The sequence below is a fragment of the Dendrobium catenatum genome, unplaced genomic scaffold (assembly GCF_001605985.2).
Source record: "Dendrobium catenatum unplaced genomic scaffold, ASM160598v2 fragScaff_scaffold_974, whole genome shotgun sequence".
In the NCBI taxonomy this organism is placed as follows: Eukaryota; Viridiplantae; Streptophyta; class Magnoliopsida; order Asparagales; family Orchidaceae; genus Dendrobium; species Dendrobium catenatum.
The window spans coordinates 18,122-43,596 of record NW_021319436.1 but is presented as its reverse complement, the minus strand read 5'-3'; the positions used below and the strand labels follow the sequence as shown (position 1 = coordinate 43,596).

Below are 25,475 nucleotides of genomic sequence, written 5' to 3'. Positions count from 1 at the left end.
ATGGATTCTCCGTATTATTGTAATTTCACTATTTCCAAGTTAAGGGACGGGTCAATCATTGTAACTTACTCGTACATAGTAGAATTTCTTCACCATGGCCCAATGACTTTTTCTCTTTTTCACGTAAAAAAATTTCTGGTGTTTCCTAGCTCTCTCTCTCTCTTATATATTTATGTGCTAGACGCTTAAAAGAAAAATTCTCTCACTTTTCCTTTGCGAATCTACCAACCCACAACACTATAAAATCATAAATTTACAAGTCAAAAATAAAATGAGAAAATTACAGTACAAGGGTTTATTTATTTCTTCAATATATATTTTTATGAGAAAAATATAATAGAAGAATAAAAATTTAAATTTAATATGTTATATTCATCTTACAAAATTATAAAAATTTTAAAATTCATCCATACAAATATATATATATATATTCAAATTTACCATAGAAACATTTGAAATTTTAAAAATAATATATTTTTTAACTACTAGAAGCATAAAGAAACTAAATCAAACTTTTTAGTGCCTTGATAAATATTGAATTGCAGTTTAATTGGTAAATTCGATAAGATGATTTTAGAATAAGAATTATAACATATCTTTATAAGGATGATTTTAGAAAAAGAATTATAACATATCTTTAAAAGAATCTATTTGAATAAAAAAAGTAAGTTGGGATCATATGAATATAACTCCCGCCATTAACTCGTAAGTAAAAAAGTATCATATTTATCTTCTTTTAAAAAATAAAAAATGCAGCATTTCTCAATAGGAACCTTTTAGGAAAGGATCCGGCAAAACTTCTTAAATTAAAAAAAATATATATATATATATTATAAAACTTTTTTCATGTTCGAAAATTAACAATGATAGAGATTCAATTTTCACATCTTAAGTTTTTTTATATCTAACACACACAAAGATAATAAAAAATAATTCATTAAATACCCAAATTTTTATGTGAAAAAACTGATAAGGAAAAGAAACCCTAGGCTTAGCCTTGATGAAACAATCCATATAGATATGTTATGAAAGTCCACTCTCCCCCTCAATTGGAGTAGATTGGATTACAAGTTTGTATTTCTGTAAAAATTAGGGAGAATGTTGAAGATGCAATGGTTAGATGATGTTAACCTGGCGATGAAGGTTAGACAATGATAGTCAGACAACAGTACTCAAGAGATGATGATTAGATGACAAAAATTGAGTGATGACAATAAAACATTAATGAAAATTGGGCGACAACCATATCATGGTAGAAGGTAGATGGCGATTGGATAATGGTGGTCAGGTGACGACGGTGGCTAGTGGTGAATGACAGCATCGAAGGTTAAATAGAGCTATAGAATTCTTCATATCTTCGAACTCTCTCCCAACTCAAGCCTAGGTCTTTTTCATGTGAAGAATATGGATCTATTTATAGTACCTTAGAGTAGACATTTTAATAAATTTATCCAAAATTCCAAAGCACTCCATTAGACATCTTTTATCGAAACCTTTGTTCACAAATCATTTATATAGCATTTAATTATTTTAATAGCCTCAAAATCGAGAGATTTTGATTTTTCTGGATTGGTTTAGTCGAGCAACTCTTGTTTACTATATGCATATAAGATTTAGAGATCAGTTGCTCTTCCAATTGATGTCTTAAGTTTTCAAATATCATTCAAATGCTTAATTTGGGTTCATTTGGACTCAGGTCGGACTACATTTGGTATCATCGGGTTAGTCAGGTCAAGATGCTCTATTTAATTATAAGTTTGCCGAAGTTCGACTACAGAGAATTTTGAATTTAATTTTAAAAGTTTGTAATATAAACATTGCTTCAATAAGCATGCGAATGAAACTGCAGTTTCCTAGGCATATCAAAACCTGCTCTATTAAGCCAGGCTTGGCAAGCAAAAATGATCCTTATTGCCCCCCGCCATAGCTCCATCCATAAAGATATCATAGCAATATCAAGAGCTAATCCCGATTTTAAATAATAACTTGCATAATTTTGTAAGAACTTTTCATTTAAAGAGGAATTGAATCTAGAACATTCAATATGATCAAATTGAAATAACAAGTAAAACTATTTCAAAACATGAAGAAATTGTTATAGAAAAAAAAAAAGTAAAACTATTTCAAATAAAAACTCCTCTAAATATTATATCTATAATTTTAAGAAAATTTCAGATTTTATTTCACTTTCATATTATATATAATTAATTTATTACTCTCTAGATATTTTATTATATGAATTTCATTAAATATCAATTTTGTATGTAACTCAAAGCAAATTCATAAAGATATATATATATATATATATAATCAAAAGAGAAATTCGTTAAAAAAGAAGGGCATTACACCACAAGATCACAAGATGATCACATAGAGAAGATTACATCCAGAGAGAAACAATAATCATCAAGGCCAACAACAAACTGATCCAAAAAAAAAAAGACAAATACACCCGAAAACCAAATGGACTCAGACCGCCACTTAGTTGCCAGGGGTTGGCCATATAATGATGTAAGGAAGGTAACTACCAAAATTCCAAGACGACAAAAATCCAATGACTACAACTGAAGAGAGAGAACCAATGAAGTTGCCAACTAAGCCCTGCCCATCCGAGGTGGGTGCAGGAAACCTGCTTCATCTTTGTCATGTCATGATTCCATCGTAGCAAATAACAAGCAATAGCAAAAGTGACCAAATAACCACAACCACCAAACTTCCAAAAAGAAAAAACATTTATTTTTGGATGTTCATTTTATATGCTTAATACTATTTTTGAAAAAAACCAACATCCGAAATTTGAAGAAAACTTAAGTCAAAGTTTTCATGAACATCCAAATCATTCTTAATAATTTCCTCCCATCCTGTAGAAGAATTGTCATCATGTAACAAATCACATTGCCTCATAACATTATCCCTAGCAAAGTGAGCTAACATATTAACATTGGAGAAAACAGATATATGCACATCAACTAGAGACACCACAACTCTCAGCCGAATTTTCACCACCCCTTAGAAACTAAAGAAACAAAATTATCACCTGTGACCTTCACAATATCAGCACAACTAGGACTAGCTATAAGGTTAATGCAACAATTAATGGCATTAATGGAAACATCAACACCATCAACACTATCTATATTAGTACAATCAATAGCTAAAGGCACCACATCCTCCCCAACATATCCAGAAGCCAACAAAGCAGCAATGTTCCCAACAAGAACATCAGTAGGTCCCAAATCCAGTGCCAAATCCTTGGCAATAGAAAAAATAACATTAACCAATATCAAACTCAAAACATTCACTCCAGTATCCAGAACAACAAGGCCAATAGGGGCCAAAGCCACAGGTTCAAACGAACCATTCACGACTAAAAGAACAACACATCGACTTTCCCACGTCCAAGTAGCACAATATCACCAATAATAGTTGAGGACCTGGTCAAAAAGCAACCCCAGCACCCTCACCCCTCAATACATCATCCAACCCACAAGTTCCAACCCCAGCATCAACATTACCATCCGCAATAACATTTTGCAAAACATCAATTTCATTTTCAGTCGGCTTAATAGGATAAGAAGAACTAACAGGAACATTTAACGAGATAGAAGACTGAAACTGACATTCCCTCTGCACATGCCTAATAGTTTTATAGTGATCACAAAATAGAGGGAAAACCTCCATTTCAACTAGCTGGATGTAACGGAACTTTTATGGGCCAATCCACACTTTGTCCGAATACTTTTTAGTGATCTCAAACTCAACCAACACACCGAAAGAGAAGGCTGAGAGCCGATGGATGTGGCGTTATCAACTTTTAGTGGATGACAAAAAATTGACCCTAAAGCTTGAATTATTCAGGGAGTGAAGAGATGAGTGCATATATTGGGGAAGGAGATCCATATAGGAATAATAAGACATTCAACACCAATATCCAAGGAAGGGGGCTATTTAGTTAATTTCATGTAATAAATATAAACTAAGAAAAAAGAAAACACCCTGTTATAATTTAGGTCATTCATTAGCTTAATCAGAACATATGATGAATCAAGAAAAGTAACCGAGAAATTGGCATTGAGCATCAGGTTGAAAACAAAATCTATGGATGGAGTCCAGGCTAGGACACCGGGACAAAAAAAAGCCGACTAGTGAAAAATGGAATAGAACTGCAAGCGCAAGGATCTCTTCTTCGAAGATCCATAGAGAAGGAAATCTACAGAAAGATGACATTTTTAGCTCAGGAAAACACACATCAGAGGGTGAACCAGATAAAGCATTAACGAAAGAGTGTGATTTGTTGGAACCATTAAAGAAATCATGATCCAAGAAACGATTTGGCGCCATTCCAGCCGCTAATGGCCGGAAGAGGATGAAAAATTCAAACAAAAATAAAATAAAAACCTGCAAAAGGAAAGGAAATAGGAGCTTTCCTACAGCTGTAGCGGCGGCAAAAGCCACTGGGTAGAAGCCCTAAAGAGACGGGAGATAAGCCCTAGACGTCTCGAGAGCAGGAGAGGCCAGCAACAAGAGTAGTTGATTTCTTTCTTTATATAAGCATGTTAAAATGCATGTTTAAGGGTGGGGTTAAACCAAGTAATTGAATACTTGGATTAGCTCTTGTACTCTTTCTGTTTTTACTAGTTTCTATTGTATGATGTTATGTTGGAATTATTATTTGGCATAGAGTCATCTTGAATTTTATAATCAGTGTATCGATGTCATTTAGTATTACTCCTTCAATTTTAAATCACCAACTATTTTAAATCCTATAATTTGTTGTCAAACAACTTCTCAGGATTTAACAAGATTTAACATTTATTGTACCAAACAATTTTCAGGATTTACTAGCCTCGGGATTTACTAAATTTGAATTTAATCCCAATAAAATTGAATCCAATTAGATACCAGACACCCCCTAAGAGTTGCAAGAAATTGTAAAACTTATAATTCAAAATATAGAATCAAAATTGTATGAACGTATTATAAGTTGGTAATGTGAGCACAAAATATATAATTAGTCATTTAATTTTGAATGTGAATTGTGACCATTGCATAATTTATTATATTTAGCTTCATTCTATATCCAAGTCCTTAAATATTCCTTGCTAAAATGTACCAAATTAGCAATTCTATTTTGCTATTTTAGGCTCCTTCATATAGGCATTCTCAATTACTAATTTTATCATCAATTCATTTAAAATTTCTTCTTGCAACAGGATAAGAAGATCCTTACGATAAAGTCGAATTTGAATATGTAATTTAAAATTGTATTCAACCATCATGGTTTTTTTTTAATGTTTGAATGATTTTCTATTATATAATTCAATTGATTGTATGATAATTCATATGCTTTATGTTTAGTTTGAGCAATCAAAATGTGGTCCATTTTGACCGACTTAATGCAGAATTAGAAATAGAAACAAAGGGACTTGTTCAAATATGGTTCGATAGACATGTAAAAACTATTCAAATTATGTTTTGCGGGTGTTCAAATGAGTTTCAAGTATTATTCAAACATGATATGAACCATATCTAAAATCTTATTTTGAGTATATCTAAATCTTATTTGAATAATGATCTAGTGAGGTTCAAATCTTCATGAGAACAGGATGTCCAAACAAAATGAGAATCATGTTTAAATAAGGTTCAAATGTATTTATGCAATAGATTCTCTTGGAATATGCATAAAATATAGATAATGGTCTTATTTATACTTATATTTACAATATTTTTTAAAATGTGAATCAAGTATCAACATTCTTAAGTTGTATAGAGAACAATGAGAAGAAGACAATCAAATGGGTTGGATATTTACAAAGAAATGGACCAGAGAATTATCATTTCAAAAAAATGCTTTTAACAAAAATCTCATACTTATATTAAAAATTACAAAGATTTGTAAAAATCAATTTTGTTTGAAGCTAAAGGTTTAAGTATCAATTAGGTGGAACAAAGTCCATGATATCAATTCTTCCAAGAAAAATAATAATAGAATGTGAGAGTTCTTTCTTCTTGGATGAGATATCTATATTCATTGTATGTTGGTGGTTTGGTGTGCTTATTTCTCTTAACAAGATTTCAACTTTAGATTCTAATAATGTTAAATGTATACTTGCAAGCATGTACCAGGTGGTTGCAACTCAGGAATATGTAAGGTCAGTTAGTCTACAATCTTTCATTAAAGAACTTTTAATTCTTAGATAAAGTCATTATATATATATATATAAGTTCTACTTATGGAAATTATTCATAGAGCTTATGAGCTATGAAGTTGGCTAAATCAAATATATATATATATATATATATATATATAAAAGATTAGGAGCCATAAATTAGAATAGAATTGCACTTTGGGCAATAGTTCTAAAGATCATCAATAAGTTCAAACCAAGCATATTGTACATATAATCAAGGAGTAGCTTTTTTTAACTAAACCTAATTTGATGCCAAAGATAATAATATTAGATGTGAAGAGGGAATATGTGATTGATTTGTCATATAAGAAGTTTTGGGGGTGTCATGAGTATCACTACGTAATAGAATTTTTTTAAAACATCTTTAAAAAAAGCACCATCATATATAATCATGCTAAATAAGCAAAATTCGGGGATAATTGATTTTTAAACCAAATTCGACCTCGGATCAAACTTATTTGAATAAGATTTGAATCATAATCAAACACATAGTTTGAAGTAAGAACCAACAGCATGTGAGGAAAAAGATTGGTACTTTCGTTCGTCTACCACCAAATGAAGGCTCAAATAAGTTGAAATCATTTTTGTTCGTTGTAAACTTCAACAAATAGTTCGAATTTTCAGACATATTTCTCTATGAAAACAAAATTTGAGATATTTTGTCATTAAAATACAACATGAATCATATAAATTCAAATTTCAATAGCATCATGAATATTTTTATGGATTTACCTTATTTTTAATTTAATTTTTAAAGTACTCAAGTACAAATGACCCTATTTTATCTGGTATGTTTGAATGACACATCTACAATTTTATTTTACAAATATTAAACGAAAATATATTAAATAAAAAATTAATGAGTGCACTTGGGATCTAAACATTTTCACTAGTTGGTTCTTTACATTTTCACTATTAAATAAAATAATAGCGAGTGCTTATCGGAAATTTACCAAAGTAACAACATATATCCTTCTTTACATTATCTTGATTAAGATTTGCCAATTTGCTAAGATACGCATCCAACTAAGCAACAGTAGTGTACAAAATTAGATTCTAAAGCAACTCCAAAGAAATGCAAATAAGGTGGAGAATCTCCTTTGTGCCGTCTGATAACCCACCACTACTTAAGAACAACGTTTGTCAAGTTGAAATTCTTCATTTATTGTGCTATACAAAGTAAATATTCATAATATCTAATAAGAATATAATTTATTCCCCAAATGGTTTCATATAACCATGACGTTATAGAAAAGGAATATGCGAGTACATAAGCGCTTGAAATTATAATAGAGGAGATGAGTCCAAAATGAGAATTTTTGGAACACGCATATTTCTCGTATAATTTAATGATCTGTTTGCAGTGGTTGTAGCTTTTTGTACATGTGATTGTAAAGTTGTAGTGAGGAAAATAACTTTCCAATAAAAAGATTTTTTAAATGCAACGAGAAAGTAATAGCAAATTGACAAATCTTAATCAAGATCCTGCCAAATTGACAAATCTTAATCAAGATTTTTGAAAGCAATGAGAAAGCAATAACAAAATATTGATAGGGTCTGAAAAATGAAGTAATTAAAAAGATGTCCCAAACAGACCCTAAAAAGCTTTTTGAAAGTTCAGCAGAATCAAGAGAGGCCTAAGATGAAACCTAAAATGCAATGAATCAAGCAAACAAAAGATTATATGCCTGATTCGGCAATACTTAAAACCCATTATAGCATAGGAATCGTACATTGACTTATAATTTGTGAAGCTTTCTTTTCATCAATCCCCTGCATGGCACAAGATCCTGTCAACTAATCGATGGCAGCTGCTGCTTTGCTTCTAAATTCATTCAAGTAGCAGAAAGAAAATGAAAAAGAATAGGAATAAGTAAGGTGGCTTAGTTATTGGAGAACAAACGGCACTATGATTCATCAATTCAATAAATGTTTCTCATCAGACTTGTGTTGAGGTCATGGACATAATGCTGCCACATATAAAGGTTTTGCGAATAATTTCAAAAATATATAAAGTTGTTAGTTTAGCATAATTTTTCATACAGAATAAGATTGATTGAAGAAAGACAAGCACATTAGCAAATATCTTTAGCTCAGAATATGCATGCTGAGAATGTTTTTATTTTTCTACAGAAATTAGAAGGAAATGAGTATATTTACTTTAATCCAACACCACAATTAAATTTGAATGTGGCAGCAAATGTTTTCTGGACTCAACTATTTTTCCTTTTAGGATAAATACAAGTTTGGACCTCTCTCAATTTGCTTACTTCCAAGCAACATGCTAAGAAAAATTAAATGGAAAAAGCTTCTCGCATTTCTCAATGGCTCATAAACTAAATGGGTGCTTGGAATCCGATAAAAATTTCTTCTAGAAGAAATGTTTTTCATGAAGGACTAGATTTAGATGAAAAATACCATGATTCAAAAACTATAACTTATGGCCATAAAAATTGAATAAGAAAAAGCAGCAACTATACCTTAATCCAATCCAACAAAAAATAATTTGCATTCATGTAGTAACAAAGTGGAGTGTGACCTCACCTCGCCAAGTTTCTCTAGTGAATCTGAAGCTCATTCCCTTTCCATTTCCCAACAGAAATAACCACAAAAAGCTTCCCGCATCTGTAACTAGCAACTCGAACAGAATCTCGACATGCAAGTCTTCCTCTTTACCATTTCGGTAGCTTATAAATTCACAAACTTTTCTCATTTTCACCAAGAAGTTTGGAAGCAAAAGTATCCATTGCAGAAGAAATTTCAGCAATGGGGGAGTTGGTAAATAAATGCAGTACATGTCTTGAGCTTGGCCACTTGAACCAGATGGCAACTCAGACTGTTCATGGTGCACAGTTTGCTGCTCGAGTTTCCAACTGTGAAACTTGTGTGGAAATTAACAAAAAGGGAAAATGTCGGGAAAAAAATAAGGGAGTGGTTTTGGAGAGCGATTATCATAAAAGTGAAAATAGTTCATTTGTTCATTCAGTCATCAACATGGTTGGAATGCTTATTGGTAAGTTATCCTTATTTCTACTTATTATGTCAGCTAAACATGTTGTTCCATTCTTGCTTTGTACATCATTCACTCATTTTACTATTATCCATCTATATATTAACGAATTTCACCCTCAGCCGTAAACTCTGCACAATCACATGAGACCTGGCAAACTTTTGCTCTGTTATCACTTATTAGGTTGTGTAAGTCACATGAGCCCAATCAAATAAGCTTGATAAGCCAGTAATAAAACACATTTTCAACACAAATTTTTTTCAATAAATTTCAACAGCTAATATTTCTATTCCCGCCTATTTTTCTACTACTAATGTGGGACTAGATCTAATACACTTGCACGTCTTTATCCTGATGGATTTTAAGCCCATATATATAAACATTAACATGGCTGTTTAAAAATGTCACACAAGAGATCTCAGTAAACTAATAAATTTAGTGCATCAACTTTCAATCTAAAAATAAGGAAATATTTGTGAAATTGCATCTATCTTTCAGGTCTAGGACAACTATCAACTCCTTACGCTTTAGAGAAAGGAGGTTGGAGCTCTGCATTCATACTCGTGGGGCTTGGCATGGCATGTGCTTACACATCATATCTCCTAGGAAAATGCCTGCAAGAGGATTCCACTTCCAAAAACTACCAAGACATAGGAGAGCAAGCATTTGGGAGAAGAGGAAGGATCATAGCTTCCACATTCATCTACCTAGAGATCTTCTTTGCTCTTGTCTCCTACACGATCTCACTAAGCGATAACTTGTCGCTTGTTTTTGCTGGTACTCGCATTGAACTTCCTTGGCTTCATCTCTCAACAACTCAGATCCTCACTGTGATAGCTGTGATTGTTGCTCTCCCAAGTATTTGGTTACGGGACCTCTCCTCCATTTCTTTCCTCTCTTTCGGAGGAATCATCATGTCTCTCCTCATTTTCTCCACAGTGGGATCAATTGCAGTATTTGGTGGAGTGAAAGCAAACAAGAGTATTCCAGTTCTTCATCTAAGTAAGATACCTGAGATCTCTGGCTTATACCTTTTCAGCTATGCAGGTCATATTGTTTTCCCAAACCTATACAAGGCTATGAAGGACCCTTCCAAGTTCACAAAGGTAACTATGCCATATATTCCTTCCTGCTGATTTTGAAGAATTAACACTGCAGATGTGCTTCTACCAACTATTCATTAAATTTATTTTAATATTTTAATAAATAGGTAGTGATGTCTTTCTAACGTTAGGGCAAGAATTTGATCATATTTAGTAAGGCGTAAAGGAATGGAACATAGCAGAGGTATTCTTTTATTGGAGAAGATAATAGGTAGAACCCATCCAGGACATGGTTACATTGTCATGAATTTAAAGCTTTAAGCATAGTTTTTTTTTATTAAAAATGGAAAAAAAAAATTATCAGAATATCTGATATCATTGTCAGGATAAAATTATTGTGTGCGGAGTCCAGAAAACGTCCGAACAACAATCAAAACAGGTCATATCGTTTATTCACTGTGTACAATTTATACGCAACATATATATACACAGGTGCGTAAAAATTATACGCAGACTGTGTACAGACTACAAGCTACGTCTATAATTTCTCAATCACAAGCCGCTTGTTCACACTCAACGAGACCCCTTTTAACTTCCTCATCTTCAACCTCCACATGACGAGAAATAATGATGGAGAAAGCTCTCGGGAAACAGGAGGATAGGATAGTGATTGAAGCCCTTAGATCCGGCACAAATTTTTTATGAAGGAATTTTATTTTATACAAATATTAAATTTTAGGTGTACGATAAATAATAAATCCTCTTAAAAAAAGAAGCATCGCCTTAAAAAAGAAAAAAAAAACTGTTTTTTTTTTTCAAATTCCAGTTACTATTTGCTCACCATTGAATTAACTGTTCCTTCTCGCAGGTTTCAATCACAAGCTTTGCCCTAGTCACAGCCCTCTACAGCGCCCTCTCCTTCCTAGGCGCCAAGCTCTTCGGACCCTCAGTCAGCTCCCAGATCACCCTAAGCATGCCGCCCCACCATATTGCCACCAAGATCGCGCTTTGGGCCACCATACTAACTCCCATGACCAAATACGCTCTCGAGTTTGCCCCTTTCGCCGTCCAGCTAGAACATAGCCTGCCGCCGTCGATGAGCTCCCGAACCAAGACTCTGGTGCGTGGCGCCATAGGCTCAACTCTGCTATTACTGATCCTAGTGTTGGCGCTCTCCTTGCCCTACTTCGAGCACGTCCTCGGCCTCACGGGCTCTCTTGTTAGCAGCTTCATCTGTTTAGTATTCCCCTGCGTCTTCTACCTCAAGATTTGCTGGCGTCGGGTGGGAATTGCAGCGAAGGTGCTTAATGTGATGATTATCGTCGTTGGTGGAGTTTTTGGTATAACGGGGACTGTTTCGTCGTCTAGGTCGCTAATTGAGAGCATTCAAAGGGCTCACTCTCGCTGAAGCTGCTTCAGAAATTTTCCTCCTTCTGCTGCATATCAAGGTTGAAGAAGAGAAGAGCAATGCCAAGGATTTTGGTTGAAATAAATGCGCGGATCAATGGGGGACAATGCTTCATGTTTTTGATAATGTATCAAAGCTATTATCCTTTAGTACTTGGAAAAAGTTCGTAGAGGCAATTTCTCAAACGCTAGTTGTGCATGAAATATATAGCCAGTAATACCAAGTTTTATGGATTACAAACTTTTGATGGAATCTGTGCGATGAAAGCTCAAACAAATGTTGCCTTCCGTGAACCACCACAATATTTACGCAAATCATAATAAAATCAGGATGCTACCGCTGTAGCAAGAGAAATGATATATCAGCAAAGATTTTTTAAGTTCATCGATATAAATATACCTGTTGACCTCCACAGCAGATAAAAAAAATCAAATAAAAAAATATAAGAGGTTCGAAAATTTTCTACGCCATCACCTGACTCACCCATTCAACCTAGCAACCCAATCATCCGTCATCCTCTCTCGATTCGCAACTCGCAACAGCCCAGACTCGTGCCCTAGTGTGATCCTTCCTCCCTCTCAACTTATACGATGACTGAAGAAACAGCTCAAGCATCACCTGCAAAGAAGAGAACTCAAGCACAGGCAATGAAGAAGACGGAAGCTTGGCAAGACTTCGAGTGTTCATCATATTACTTGAAATGAAGATGGTTACAGTATTTGTATAAATAACCAAAATAGACACGGTATAAAATTACTGAACTATCCCTAAACTGTATAAAGCAGAGTAGCACAGGCGGCGGTAGTTGCCTGTGCAGAACGTTCTTTGGATAAACTGCTATTAGTGGAGCAGTTCTTGTCACCATCCAGCAAGCTGATGGGCGGGATGATCATCAGCTTGTCACGTAGTAGATGCAGTTGTTGAGCTGGTAAGGACTTGGTGAATATACCGGCAAGTTGATCGGCCGTTGAAACATGATGGACGGCGATGCTCTGAGCCTGAATGCAATCTTTAATGAAGTGATGATCAATCTCGATGTGCTTCGTACGGGCATGGAAGATCGGATTGCACACTATAGATATTGCGAAAATGTTGTCGCAATACACCGGAGTAGTAGCTAAGGGAATGGAGAAGTCATGGCATAGTCTTCTAATCCATATTAGATCAGTGGCAGTTGCTGCAAGAGACTGGTATTCGGCTTCAGTAGAAGACCAGGAAACGATAGTTTGCTTTTTAACTGACCAATTAATGAGAGCATTGCCAAGTAAAGCACAGAAACCGGTAGTTGATTTTCGATCAAGAGTGTCGCCGGCCCAATCCGAGTCAGAGTAAGCTGAAAGATATAAATCGGTTTTGGGAAGAAAGAGGCCATGATCAATGGTGCCATGAAGATAGCGAAAAAGATGCTTTAAGAAATCTTGGGCAACCAGACGTGCTTTGTGACGAGCAATCGTGCCGTCGGAGAGTGTTTTGAGCTTGTAAATCCATTTGCAGCCAATTACTTGTTGATTGGTTGGAGGGGGTACGAGTGACCAAGTCCCTTGAGCTTGAAGTGCCCGAAATTCATCTGACATGGCGGTTCGCCATGCTTTGATTTTATTTGATGTAGTAAAGCAGGCAGGAGTAGTTTGTATTGTGTGATTGAGGTTCAATAGAATGCGAGGCTTGAGAGAACCTGTATGGGAGCGAGTAACTGTAGAATGGCGTGGTGGAGGCGGAGGTTCAGAGGAACTAGAGGAAGAATTGGGAGTGAGATGTGTGAGAGAATTGGAATTGTGAGGAGAGATACTTGGAGGACTTGTTGTGGAATTTTGGACATTAGTTGTGGATGGTGGAGCAGGAATGGGGAGAACAGTGGAGACTAGGGAAATTTCTGATTGGGAATTGGTGGTTGTAGTAGACGGGAAGTCGGAAGAATATGGAAACATAAATTTAGTGAAACTAACATTGCGAGAAATGATGAGTTTGCCAGTAAGAGGATTGAGGCATTTGTAGCCATTTTGAGTTGTGGCATAGCCGAGAAAGATAGAGGGAATAGAACAAGCAGCTAGTTTGTGAGGTGCATAAGGTCGAAGCCAAGGATAGCATTGACAGCCCAAAGGGAGGAGATGATCGTAGGAGGGTGGTGTTTTATAGAGACGTTGATATGGAGAAATGTAAGAGGTAGTAGTAGAAGGTAGGTGATTGATTAAGTAAAGTGCAGTAAGAAGAGCATCGAGCCAAAATATTGGTGGTAACTGAGCTTCGGCGAGAAGAGTACGGACGGTATCAATGAGATGGCGATGTTTTCTTTCGGCGATGCCATTTTGTTGGGGAGTATGAGGGCATGTGTATTGATGAAGAATACCGTGAGCGGAAAGGTAAGAATGAAGAGTGTTGTTAAGGAATTCACCACCGCCGTCTGTTCGTAGTCGAATGACGTAGTTGAGATGTTTCTCAATTAAAAGTTTAAAGCTTATTATTTTTTCAGAGACATCAGATTTATGTTATAAAGGGAAAATCCAAGTGTAACGTGAGAAATCGTCAACAAGAATAAGATAATAACGGAAACCATCAAGAGAGAGTATAGGGGAAGGTCCCCAAACATCGACATGTATTAATTGTAATGGAAACTTGGATACATTGTTAGAGCTAGAGAAAGGTAGAGGTGGATTTTAGCTACAACACATGAACTACAAGATACATTAGAAACAGAAAAAGAAGATAGGTTTTTGGATAGCAGCGACAACGTTCTAAAGTTCGGATGGCCGAGACGTCTGTGCCACAGGAGTGCAGAGGAAGGAGCTACGGACGAGCCTGAGGGAGCAATAAGAGCAAATTTGCGATCGACAGGGAGCAGAGGATATAAGCCCTTATGACAGGGGCCTTGGAGAAGAACTTGATTGGTCCTCAGATCCTTAACAGAGAAACCAAACTTGTTAAATAGGACGGAGCAATTGTTATCTTGAATGAGTTTGGAGATAGATAAGAGTTTGTGAGTAATTAAGATGAGGAACATGAAGGAGGAGGGTAAGTTGTAGCTTACGGGTAGGGGTTGGAAGAAGACCATTTCCGGAGTGAACTATAAGAAGGGAGTTTCCATTTCCAACCTGCACTTGATCATTGCCGGAGTAAGGAGATGCATTGTGAATAGACTGCAAATTGGGTGTTAAATGGGCGCTGGCTCCACTGTCTAGATACCATGGAGAGGTATCAAAATCGGCGACAAGAGCTACATTGGTTAAGGACTGCTGTGGTACGTAGTTGAAGTTTCCCCTATGCCAGCAATGCAGAGCCGAGTGACCCCTATTTCCACAAATTTGGCAGTCAACAGAGAGACGAGGTGGTCGAGCTGTGGTAGTGAAGCTGTTGGACTGAAGGTAGGGACCACGTCCCCGATTGTATGCGGCACGACCTCGGCCACGGCCACGACTGGAGACAAGAGCAAGTTGAGTGTCTGGCTGTGAGCTGCCAGAATGGAGTGCCGGATACTTGATAGCATCAGTAGCTTGATTGACCTCTTCGATGGATAGCAAGGCGTAAAAGTCATCTAGGTAGATCAGAGAAAGTTTTGTCCAAATGGCCGTCTTAAATGACTGGTAACTGGGTGATAGGCCATTTAAAATGTAGAATATAACATCTTCGGAGTCGACGGAGCCACCAGCGGCAGAAATATTGCCAACCAGAGATTTGATAGAGGCTAGGTAATTATACATGGTCTTGTTATGCATAGTGACCAAGTGCAACTCATTCTTGAGTTGGATCACTCTAGATCAGTTCATGGAGAAGAACCGGCATTCAAGCGTTTGCCAAATAGCATTGTAGGTATCAAGGTTCAGGATATACGGTAGTATAGAAGGAGAAATGGTAGAGAATAAGGAAACCGAGAGGTTTTGGTCAACCAGTGTCCAGGTCGAGAACTGGGGATTGAGCATTAGCTATCTTGAGGGAGATAATAGATGTTTCAGAGGGCAGAGAAGAGTTCCGTCGAGATAGCCGGCAAAGCTCTTAGCAGCAAAAACTTTGTAAATGACTGAACGACAAGTGGTGTAGTTGTCCGGAAGAAGCTGAATGGGTATAACATTTTTTATATTGGACACTAGAAATTTAAGGGCAGTAGGAATGGAGATGTTTGGGTTGGAGACCGGTGGTGGAGAAGATGCTTGCGGTGTGTCTTGAGGGGTGGATGGTGCTGAGACGGATGAATCGCCCATCAGGATGATGCTGTTAAGCTGATGGCTCTGATACCATGAAGAAACAGCTCAAGCATCACCTGCAAAGAAGAGAACTCAAGCACTAGCAATGAAGAAGACGGAAGCTTGGGAAGACTTCGAGTGTTCATCATATTACTTGAAATGAATATGGTTACGGTGTTTGTATAAATTGCCAAAATAGACATGGTATAAAATTACTGAACTATCCCTAAACTGTATAAAGAAGAGTAGCACAGGCGGTGGTAGTTGCCTGTGCAGAACGTTCTATGGATAAACTGCTATTAGTGGAGCAGTTCTTGTCAATGACAACATTAATAAGAGGTTCCCAAAATACCTCTAGAAACAAAAAAAATACTTGAATGATCTCTTCCTCACCACTCTATCTCACGTAGGAGAAGTTATTCAGTGTGGAGTTAAGATTTACCTCTTCATCCGGATGTCAATGAAATTATTATACGTGGATTGCCTATGTGTAAGTTGCCAATCTAATTTGTTGCCATGGATAGCCCTTATTTTAACCAGTCTTGTCAGCCCAATGGTAAAAAGGTGAAAATGGCTCGAAAATTATCAGATTTCGAGCGCCTATTCGATTTTCAACATCTGGCATTCGCAGTTCTCCAAAGTTCTTGCATTTGCTTTTCCCAGCAACATCCGGCATTTTATGATTCCATGCTCAAATGACTTCACATGCAAATAAAAGATTAGTAACTTTAGTGTTAATTGCGATTTTACTCAGTAATTATTGCATTTTTTTCTACTTATGTACTGCATTTTTATTGCGTACATCATAATTTTTTTTTTTGCTTACTTAACAAATTACTATTTTAGATTTAGTGCTCTTGACTCTTTAGTGTATTAATGTTTTATAATTGCATAATTATTTGTTGATAGTTATGTCCCAGTATATGTTTTAGATATTCACTACATATTTGCTAAAAATTAAACCCTAAACTTTTAACATAAATACTATGTATCTTAAAAACAATAAATAAATAAACACACTAAATCCTAAAAAACCTAAACATTCATAACATGAAAATTATAGTGATTTCTTATTCAAAATTGATTCCTACATAATTTGTGCCTAAATTTTGCATATAATATGCGTATTTTCTGAATAGTTTCAGTGTATTTTCTACGTAACTTTTACATAACTTCTACGCATTTTCTACGGATCTTTTATGTATTAAGTATTAATTATATATATATACAAAAAGGTAGAAAATCAAAAGAAGAGAGAGAGAGGGGTAATAAAAAAATAAGAACATGAGGAAAAAATAAATAGGAAGAAAAGATAGTGGAAATTTTTGTGTTTCATGCATAATTTCTCCGTCCACCGTCACTTTCCACGCAGGTATAATTTCCCAACTTAAATCTCACTCTCTATATTTGTAATGCAATGATGGACCACACTACCCCTTTCATAGCTTGGTGGGAGGGAACTTATTGCGATGCTTACGAAGATACAGGTAGTCCTCAAAGTGTTCTTATAGCACGAAGATGACAAAATTAAGTATCCTTAAGCGTTCTCGTAGCATGCCTAGGAAAGAAAATTGTGCACTTTCAAATAGGTACCCTGATAACCCATAAGTGTTCTCATAGCATGATATAGATTGAAGAAATACGACCAAGATGTCGCCTGACACCTATCTGAAGCGCTCTCAAAGTATGGAGTGGAAGACCCGTCTTTCGAATTTCCCCTAAATGAGGGAGACACTGGGTGATTGCCAAAATCTGAATTGACAACGAACAGAAAATGAATAAATGCATGGGACATGAACAACACTATATTGGACCTGAACTCAAATGAACAACGTGGAACTTGACTTGAATGATTAATTAGAATCTCGACTTGAATTTAAATTGAATACCAAGGGCTTGAACCTAAATAAAACAACAGGGGACTATACTTGAATTGAACAAGTACATAGGACTTTGGATATGATGCAAGGAAAGTAAATTGAACAAAATAATAAGGAACATGACTTTAAATTAACAAACACATGATCACAATAAGAGCTCAAGCGCAAAGTAATAAAGCTAGAACTCCCAAATAGGCATCATTGAACAACTACAAATAATGACTCGTGGTGGACAATGAATTTACAAACCCAACCTGCTCACAAGTAACATGAAAGTTATAAAGACACAATCTGGTTTCATGATAAGTTATGATGCTTTCAATGCATAACAAAACTTGTATATAAATGATAGCGACTGATTCACAATGTTCATCTCATTCATGCAATTAGGTGATTTGAAACTACTGTGATATGCAAATGGATGTGTGATGAATGCATAATGTACTTACAACATATAAATAAGTGTGTTAAATTTCAAAAGTAGTGATAATAAAAAAAGAATGTGCACTTTCATTGTAAGCAAAAAAATATGTGAAGTCTTTAGCAAGCATTTAACCTATGATTAGTGGTAGATGACATGCAACAGTCTTTTCATTCATTCTTGCAGAAAGGATTAGACGATTGCAATAAGCACAACAATATGCTCATGTTAGTGTGAAAATGAGGTAAAAAATGTATAACTACATCCCTACAATTGAGGCCAAACAACTTGCAATCAACACTAACGTCTACCCTTCAAACACATCCAATAAGACTAGAATGGATGTAACTATATATTCATGAATGGAGAATGGGAGATATGTAGCATGTGTAATCACATCTCAGTAGTCAACATCAACTTGCAAACGAACACATTGATCTTCCTACAAGGGGTGGAAGTAGATTTGTTGTAGGCATGATAAGTCCCATGTGTACATGAATATGCATGTAATGTTCTATCTATGACTAAGGAATGAAGATCTACAATGAGTAAAAGCACCAACAAATAATAATAATGGTATAATATGCAACGAGCATGTAGGATATGTGGTGAACTTGATGATGCCTTGCAATCAATGTTAACAATCTCATGAATAAATGCATTAATTGATTAGAGGCAATGACAACCAACATTAGTAAAACATATAGCAAATGAACGAGTCTCCTACAAGAAGAAGAGTTTGATAGACGATATATGATAAATTAAAAAAACATAACATAACAAGAGATGAATGCAAACACCTGCTGGTGATGACAAAAGATTTGTTGTATGCCAGATAACATAAATAGTCGATGATCAGCAACAAGCATATAATATTATAATGCCCTTGAAATTGATAACAACTCAATGACAGATAAATATATCAATCCATTACCAGCGGAGATGAATAATATGCGGCGGATACAAGCTCTTATGAGCTTTTGTAGAAAACATGTTATGCATCCAACGTGTTTTCCACAAGTAAAATACAAGAGAACTATGAAAAGTACAATTATCAACATGCCATAGCAGGAGATTTGTTAGTGTATGACAACATACATGTACAAAGCAACAAGTAATTTCCAACTATAATGCCCAATTACTAGATTTGCAACACTTGCACAAGCATCAAAAGGTGTCTATGAGCTGTTGTGTTATGCCACTAGATCTACAACACTCACATAAGTAGATAGAAGCCATATATGAGCTACTATGCTATGCCATTTAATCTGTAATACTCATACAAGCTGATAGAAGACATCTATACGCTCTCAAATAAAGTGTCACACATATTCAAATGGCAACCTGTACAACTCACCAGCATTAAACATATTTAAATACCCATACACATGCACTATAACATGTATACACACATGTATGAAAGTACACATGCAAGTTTATTAACATGTATACATATAAGAATATACATCTGCATGGGCCCTAATATGTATTTTATGGGTACACACATGATGTCTAGGGATGCTAAACAGGTTAAATAATAAACTTAAGCTTAAGCATGATCCTTCTTTGTGAATATGTAGGAGTCAACACGACTCGAACTATTAAACAAATATACAGTCTCAATGTCGACCAAGATATTTATTCTATAAGTTCATATTATTCCTTCAAGTCCTATGAATTATGAAAATTCACTAATAAAGGTATAAATCCAATGAAGAATTCAATCCTTTATCAATAAGTAGATAGAGTTGACAAGGTTTAATTAACAATTGAAATGAGCTAAAGACCACCCTGATGATGGTTGTGCTAAATGTAGATTTCAATCGGATGGGTTATTTCAAATATTTGAAACACTACCCAAATGCCAATCAAATTTCAAAATTCCAAAAATATTAAAATATAAAATATTCAAAATTAAAATAACCTATCAAACACTCAAAGAAACATCCATCCTCCCTCCAAAATAGTTTACTGAGATGGATAAATTCAAATATCACTTGAGCTCATAAATAGCAATAATGACTAGTGGAGAGTATTACAAGGATTCATTCTCAAATAGTCTCTTTCTCTTACCAGCAAGGATGTGAGATATGTCCTCTAAATAATAATTTTTATGCCAAATGGCATTATAGCTAAATAATTTTGATCGGGGCCCTCTGAATTGGGTGGTTCACCATTAATTGGCACCATTAAATTTTGATCATAGTCAGAGCCCGTATGCTCCTCATTGACATTAAATCCTTGAGATATGAATCAATAGGATAAAATTGATAGAACACAAAGCCCAATGTTAGCTAAGGTGGATTCAAATTTGTTCCTTTTTATAAAAATATTCACCCCAGGTCTATAAGGTACCCTTAGAAGAAGTAACCCATGACTTTCAATAAGGATCCTTATATCAGGTTGGGTCAAATACCTCCTCTGACTAATTAGACCAGGAACCAAGATCACCTGGGATGACAAAAATAATAAGATCTTGATCGGGTTGCTCAACATCACCCCCCCGCCCCACCATCTGTATTAAGTGTAAGATGTAAAATTTTCAATTTTAATTATCATATATCAAAAAATCAAAATATATGCTACTACTATATACAAAATATATACTATATATATGATTGATTAGTAACCTTAATCAAAAGTTCTCTCTCATGACTAGGAGGGGTAATTAACTATATGGGATTGTGCCTATAAGAAAAAAGAACTCAGATCATAAAATCCTCACAAAAAAAGGGTGAAATCTTTGGGGACTGTCTTATTTCAAACCAAATATGCCTTCTAAAATTTATCACAAAATGTAATTCATTGAAGCACCCCTAAAAGAGGGGAGGCCGAGCATGAATTTTTGGAGCCCATAGATTTTTAGCAACTCTACGAGGAATAATTTCTCTTTCCGTCTTTGGCTAGTCATCTAAAATTTATAGTAGTGAAATAATATGGGGTAAATTTCTAAACTCTTTAAAATGACCATTTAATAAATATTCAAAAATAATTATTCAATAAATTCACTAATAATTTATTAAGCTTGTAATTGCTGATTATATTATTCTATTCAATGTAGTCTCTATGTTTTAAAAATGTAGGGTGATGTATCAAATGTTGATTACTAACTCTTATCATTCATTTGTGCAGATTGATCTGTAGAACACTTCTTTCACCATCCATCTGAGATGTGGTGCCAACATCTAGTTAGCAAATGCGATTATCAGTACTAGGAAAACTGGAGCCATTATCCAATTTGGTGGACTATAATTCCCTTTAGCTACTGCGAGGGGTACTGCCATCCCTATGTATGATATTAATTCTGAAGGGTCTGCTAGAAGGCCCCATTCTTTTGAAACCATTACATGTGGGGCACATCTTCCAGTATAGTGACCTACTACTAAAAATCCTCAAAGGAGGATTTTTATCTTTGTAAGGCTATCACTGTATGAAGCCCCAATTACCAGGCTAATTGTATTTGGAGGAAGAATTTATACGGAACCCACCAATACCACTACTCTACCGACCAGTTTACATGCACCTGGAAGGCATGACCTTATTATGATAGCAAAGAATTAAGAAAGAATAAAATTTCCACATGATGAGCATCGGGGTGTGACAACTGAACTACATGTTTAGGGATCCTCCTCCAAAAGGTCCTAGTGGAAGGGAAAGTAGATCTAAAGGCCAATGCCTTTCAAAAAAGAAAAAAAAGAGGAATATGAATAAACATAGGAAGGATATATGGTATAGCTTCCTAGTGATCACCCTTGTTGACAAAAATTGTTAAAAGTGGGTTCCAAAGAAGACCACGATGATAATTACCTTGATGGTTAACACACTGGATAATCATTTAAGGGATCCTGTCACTCTTCAATGCCAATTAAGGAGGACCTCAACTTTAGTCATAGCCTGTGAGATAAACAAATCATCCAACCAAATCAAGAGCCAAAAATCCAATGGTGCCTCCGCTCAGAGATCTGAAGCCAAAGAAGAAGTATAAGAAACCAAAGACGTTGAAGTGGTCTACATGGTAAGGCATGTCAATTTCACCAATGAGTATTATTATGATGATGGTGAAGATGGCATTGATTTGAAGATGCCGCCTAAGAAAATACACAGATGCAAGTATTAGATTAGGTCCATAACTAACAGATGTGGGCACTCCTTAGAAGAAGAAGAATAAGAGGTTGAGAGAAATCCCTTTGATGCTGAAAATGTCATGCTCAAAGATATATTAATATAGATGAGATGAAAAATGAAGGCTAAAGATAGATAGATAAATCTCTTAGTTGAATGAGAAGATGATTGAGATAATAATCCAATAGGTGGCGATGATGTAGATAATGTAAAGAACTATTGCCACAGGCCCTGCACCCACTTCTCTAACTGATCCTACAAATCTCAATGAACCTTAAGTCTCAAGAGTGCGAGGCACCCCTAATGGTGTTTCTAAAATTCATAAATTCAATTGCCAACCTACCGTATAGATCATAGCAAGTACCTTTGAGTATGTGATGGCTGCATAGTAGGATCGAGGAATAATCATAAAAAATATTAATGCTATTATAACCATTGATTAGGCAAAAAAATTCATAGGCAAGGGTCGCCTAAATCATGTGGAATATAACCACGTGTTGTACCTGAAAGGGTACTCTATCCAAAACTTTAATATCTTTAATGGTAATAACAACCCTAGACAATACTTGGTTCAATTCAAAGACACCTACAGGAATAGGAGGTAATGATGCCTTACTCTTGTGACAATTTATTAGCAGTTAACGGTAGCTGCTTTCGAATGGTATGCTGAATTACCAAATGACTATGTTAAGAACTTCATAAAGTTAGAATCCATGTTCACGAAGAGGTTTACCAGCATGGAAAAAAAGATAACAATCTCTGACCTTGCCTTAAATAGGCGGATGAAGGATGAGTCAGTGAGACCAAATACAAAACTCACTCGCATAGTTTAGGTATGAAATATGAGTGGAAGTTGGAAGAAGAGAATACCATATAATTGTTAATGGGAAACATCAATGATAAGATGCAATTATTCTTATTCATGGCTACTATCACAATAACTCATGGCCTATTAGATAGAGTGACAAAGTTTAAAAAATTTAACTTATTTAAATAAGAAGGCCACTTTGATAAGCCCAAGACGACGAAAACCTTGAATGCTAGAAAGGGTGAAACCTACTCCATGTCCTCTCTTAGGCCAAATGAAGGAAAATAGGTGGCTTCCAATGTAGACAAAGGAAAGCAGTCGATATAATGAAGATAAGAAAAAATAGGCCTACAATCATAATCCCCAACTAAAGTTGATACTCCGGGGAAAAGACAAGCCACAAACTTTTTAGGGTGGAGGAGAGTGCCTGAGATAGACAACAAGAACTGGTGATTGATTGTTCCCATATCTTATGGATAAAATGAATAAAGAATATTCATTTAAGAGGAAGAATGTTGCCATGTTATTCTGATAAGTGCTAAAAGCAGGCCTAGAATTGCCGAAGTGCAAGCAGCCTGAGGAGTCAAAACATACTGGTGACCAAAATTATTTCTCATACCATTAGGTAATTAGTTATCCTATTGAAGAATGATACATCTTCAAAAACTTGCTAGAAAGAAAGTATCATAAGGGATAGCTCACATTATAAAATAATGTGTTGGCTTATCCCGAAAAGAATCAACTCAGGTGGTTACATACTCTTTTACACCCCTAGTTGGATAAAGAAGAAATGAAAAGAAGACAACCCAAGAGTAGCAGTGGGAGATTATGGTCTCCAAGAAGATTATAAAGATATTGAAACAAGCAAAAGGAGTTCTAGGTGTGAATTAGAAATCCTCTATCGAGCTGGTGCTAAATTTGAAGGGGTTGTCTATGGCACGAGCATCTATCTCCAAATAGCATCCTAATCAAGTTGGCTTCTGAAGTTTGAAAAGGTGAAGTATTCCAAATAAAAAACCAAATTGAAGAAGTACATGGAGAAGAAGATGGCAACTTAGAAGCTTATTGATAGTTTGTATGAATATTATTAGACCATTAGGCATTCATCTATCTCATTGACTTTATATCAGATCTTAATGTGGCTAAAGCAAAAGAAGCTGATGTGGATCCACTTCTTGTGGAAAACTAATTGGTCATTTTGATGACACTAGAGAGTTTGATAAAATAAAAATATGATAAAGAAGTAGCTTTTGAAGCTTATTTGGTGATGTCATCAATGGACTATAGTTCGAAAGAAGATATGTACTTCATAAATAAAGATGATTCTGGTTTTTATATAACATCATAGATGGAACATGTAAGATAGGAAGGTCGCTTTGAACCCAAAAATGAGTCTATGGACAATATGATGGTTGGCTCTAAGGAAGATGGTCCATTAATAGAGTTTGAGCTAGATGAGATAGCACAAGTGTAGTTAAGAAAAGATAAGGTGTTGCCACATTCGCTAAAGAAATGGGTCCCTATTAAAGATAGAGGGAAAGAAATATTTATCGAATAAGGTATTATCCCTAAGGACCCCAAGAGAAAGGACATTTCAACTAAGTTATAGATTATAATATCTTATCTCATTTAAGAAAAACATTGGCATAACTTAGCATATATAACACTCTTATTATGTATAAAAATATTTGAGAGACTTTAATTCAGGCTCTCAAATATTTTGAAAGATATGAGTCATATTTTGCTAAGTGTAACATGATAGAGGTTTTATAAGCCTGTAATGAACCAATCATCACCTTCGTTGAAGATGACATGATGCTCAAAATGATAAATCGTAACTGCACTATACCTTACTGTATATAGCGACAACAATACAATTAGTAGAATCTTGATTGATCTTGGATCCTCCATAAATCTTATAAGCTTAAAAACATTTAGATTATCATGCCTTGATGTGGAGCACCTCGAGAAAGATAAGCTGATAGTGCAAAGCTTCAATGAGAAGAGGTAGAATATTATGGGATCATTTATGCTCTGCCTTGTATTTGAAGAACTTCACATATAAGCTAAATTCCATGTGATTGATGTAGGCACCTAATTCAAGGTGCTTTTGGGTCACCTGTAGTTGCATGAATATGATATTATCCCATAAACCTTGAATAAATACATGATGTACCTCAGAGATGGAGAAGAGTTCATGATCTCTTGCAACATCTAGTTCTTTAAAATCCACGAAGTAAAAACCTGCAAAGATGCCAAGTATTTTATTACAAAATAGCTGAAGTCTTAAAGCTCTCTTGATTATAAGAATTAAAGTCAAAGATTATAATGTAGCCCAAACATGAAGGTAAGAGAAAGTAAGTGGGAAGAAAGAATGCAACACATACTCTTTCCAAAGTAGTGACCACTCCTAAACT

At 35.3% G+C, this 25,475-nt stretch overlaps 1 protein-coding gene and 1 long non-coding RNA gene across 2 annotated transcripts; one reads left to right on the top strand and one right to left on the bottom strand.

The window, feature by feature from the left end:
• Positions 1-7,721: 7,721 nt before the first annotated feature.
• On the bottom strand, positions 7,722-12,632 carry LOC114580341. The gene is made up of 2 exons (XR_003701712.1): positions 12,136-12,632; positions 7,722-8,016 (listed from the first exon to the last, which is right to left on the bottom strand). It is a non-coding gene; the product is annotated as an uncharacterized LOC114580341 (long non-coding RNA).
• On the top strand, positions 8,068-11,837 carry LOC110113962 (amino acid transporter AVT1H). The gene is made up of 3 exons (XM_028697570.1): positions 8,068-9,204; positions 9,700-10,307; positions 11,113-11,837. Exons 1-3 carry the CDS (start codon positions 8,958-8,960, stop codon positions 11,650-11,652), a joined length of 1,395 nt encoding a protein of 464 aa, XP_028553403.1. The 5' UTR covers positions 8,068-8,957; the 3' UTR covers positions 11,653-11,837.
• Positions 12,633-25,475: the final 12,843 nt, after the last annotated feature.

Excerpts from the sequence above, each read along its gene's own strand:
- LOC110113962 (XM_028697570.1), top strand. The coding sequence starts at position 8,958 with ATGGGGGAGTTGGTAAATAAATGCAGTACATGTCTTGAGCTTGGCCAC. Across the intron at positions 9,205-9,699 it reads CATGGTTGGAATGCTTATTG|GTCTAGGACAACTATCAACT; the intron begins GTAAGTTATCCT and ends TCTATCTTTCAG. Across the intron at positions 10,308-11,112 it reads ACCCTTCCAAGTTCACAAAG|GTTTCAATCACAAGCTTTGC; the intron begins GTAACTATGCCA and ends TCCTTCTCGCAG.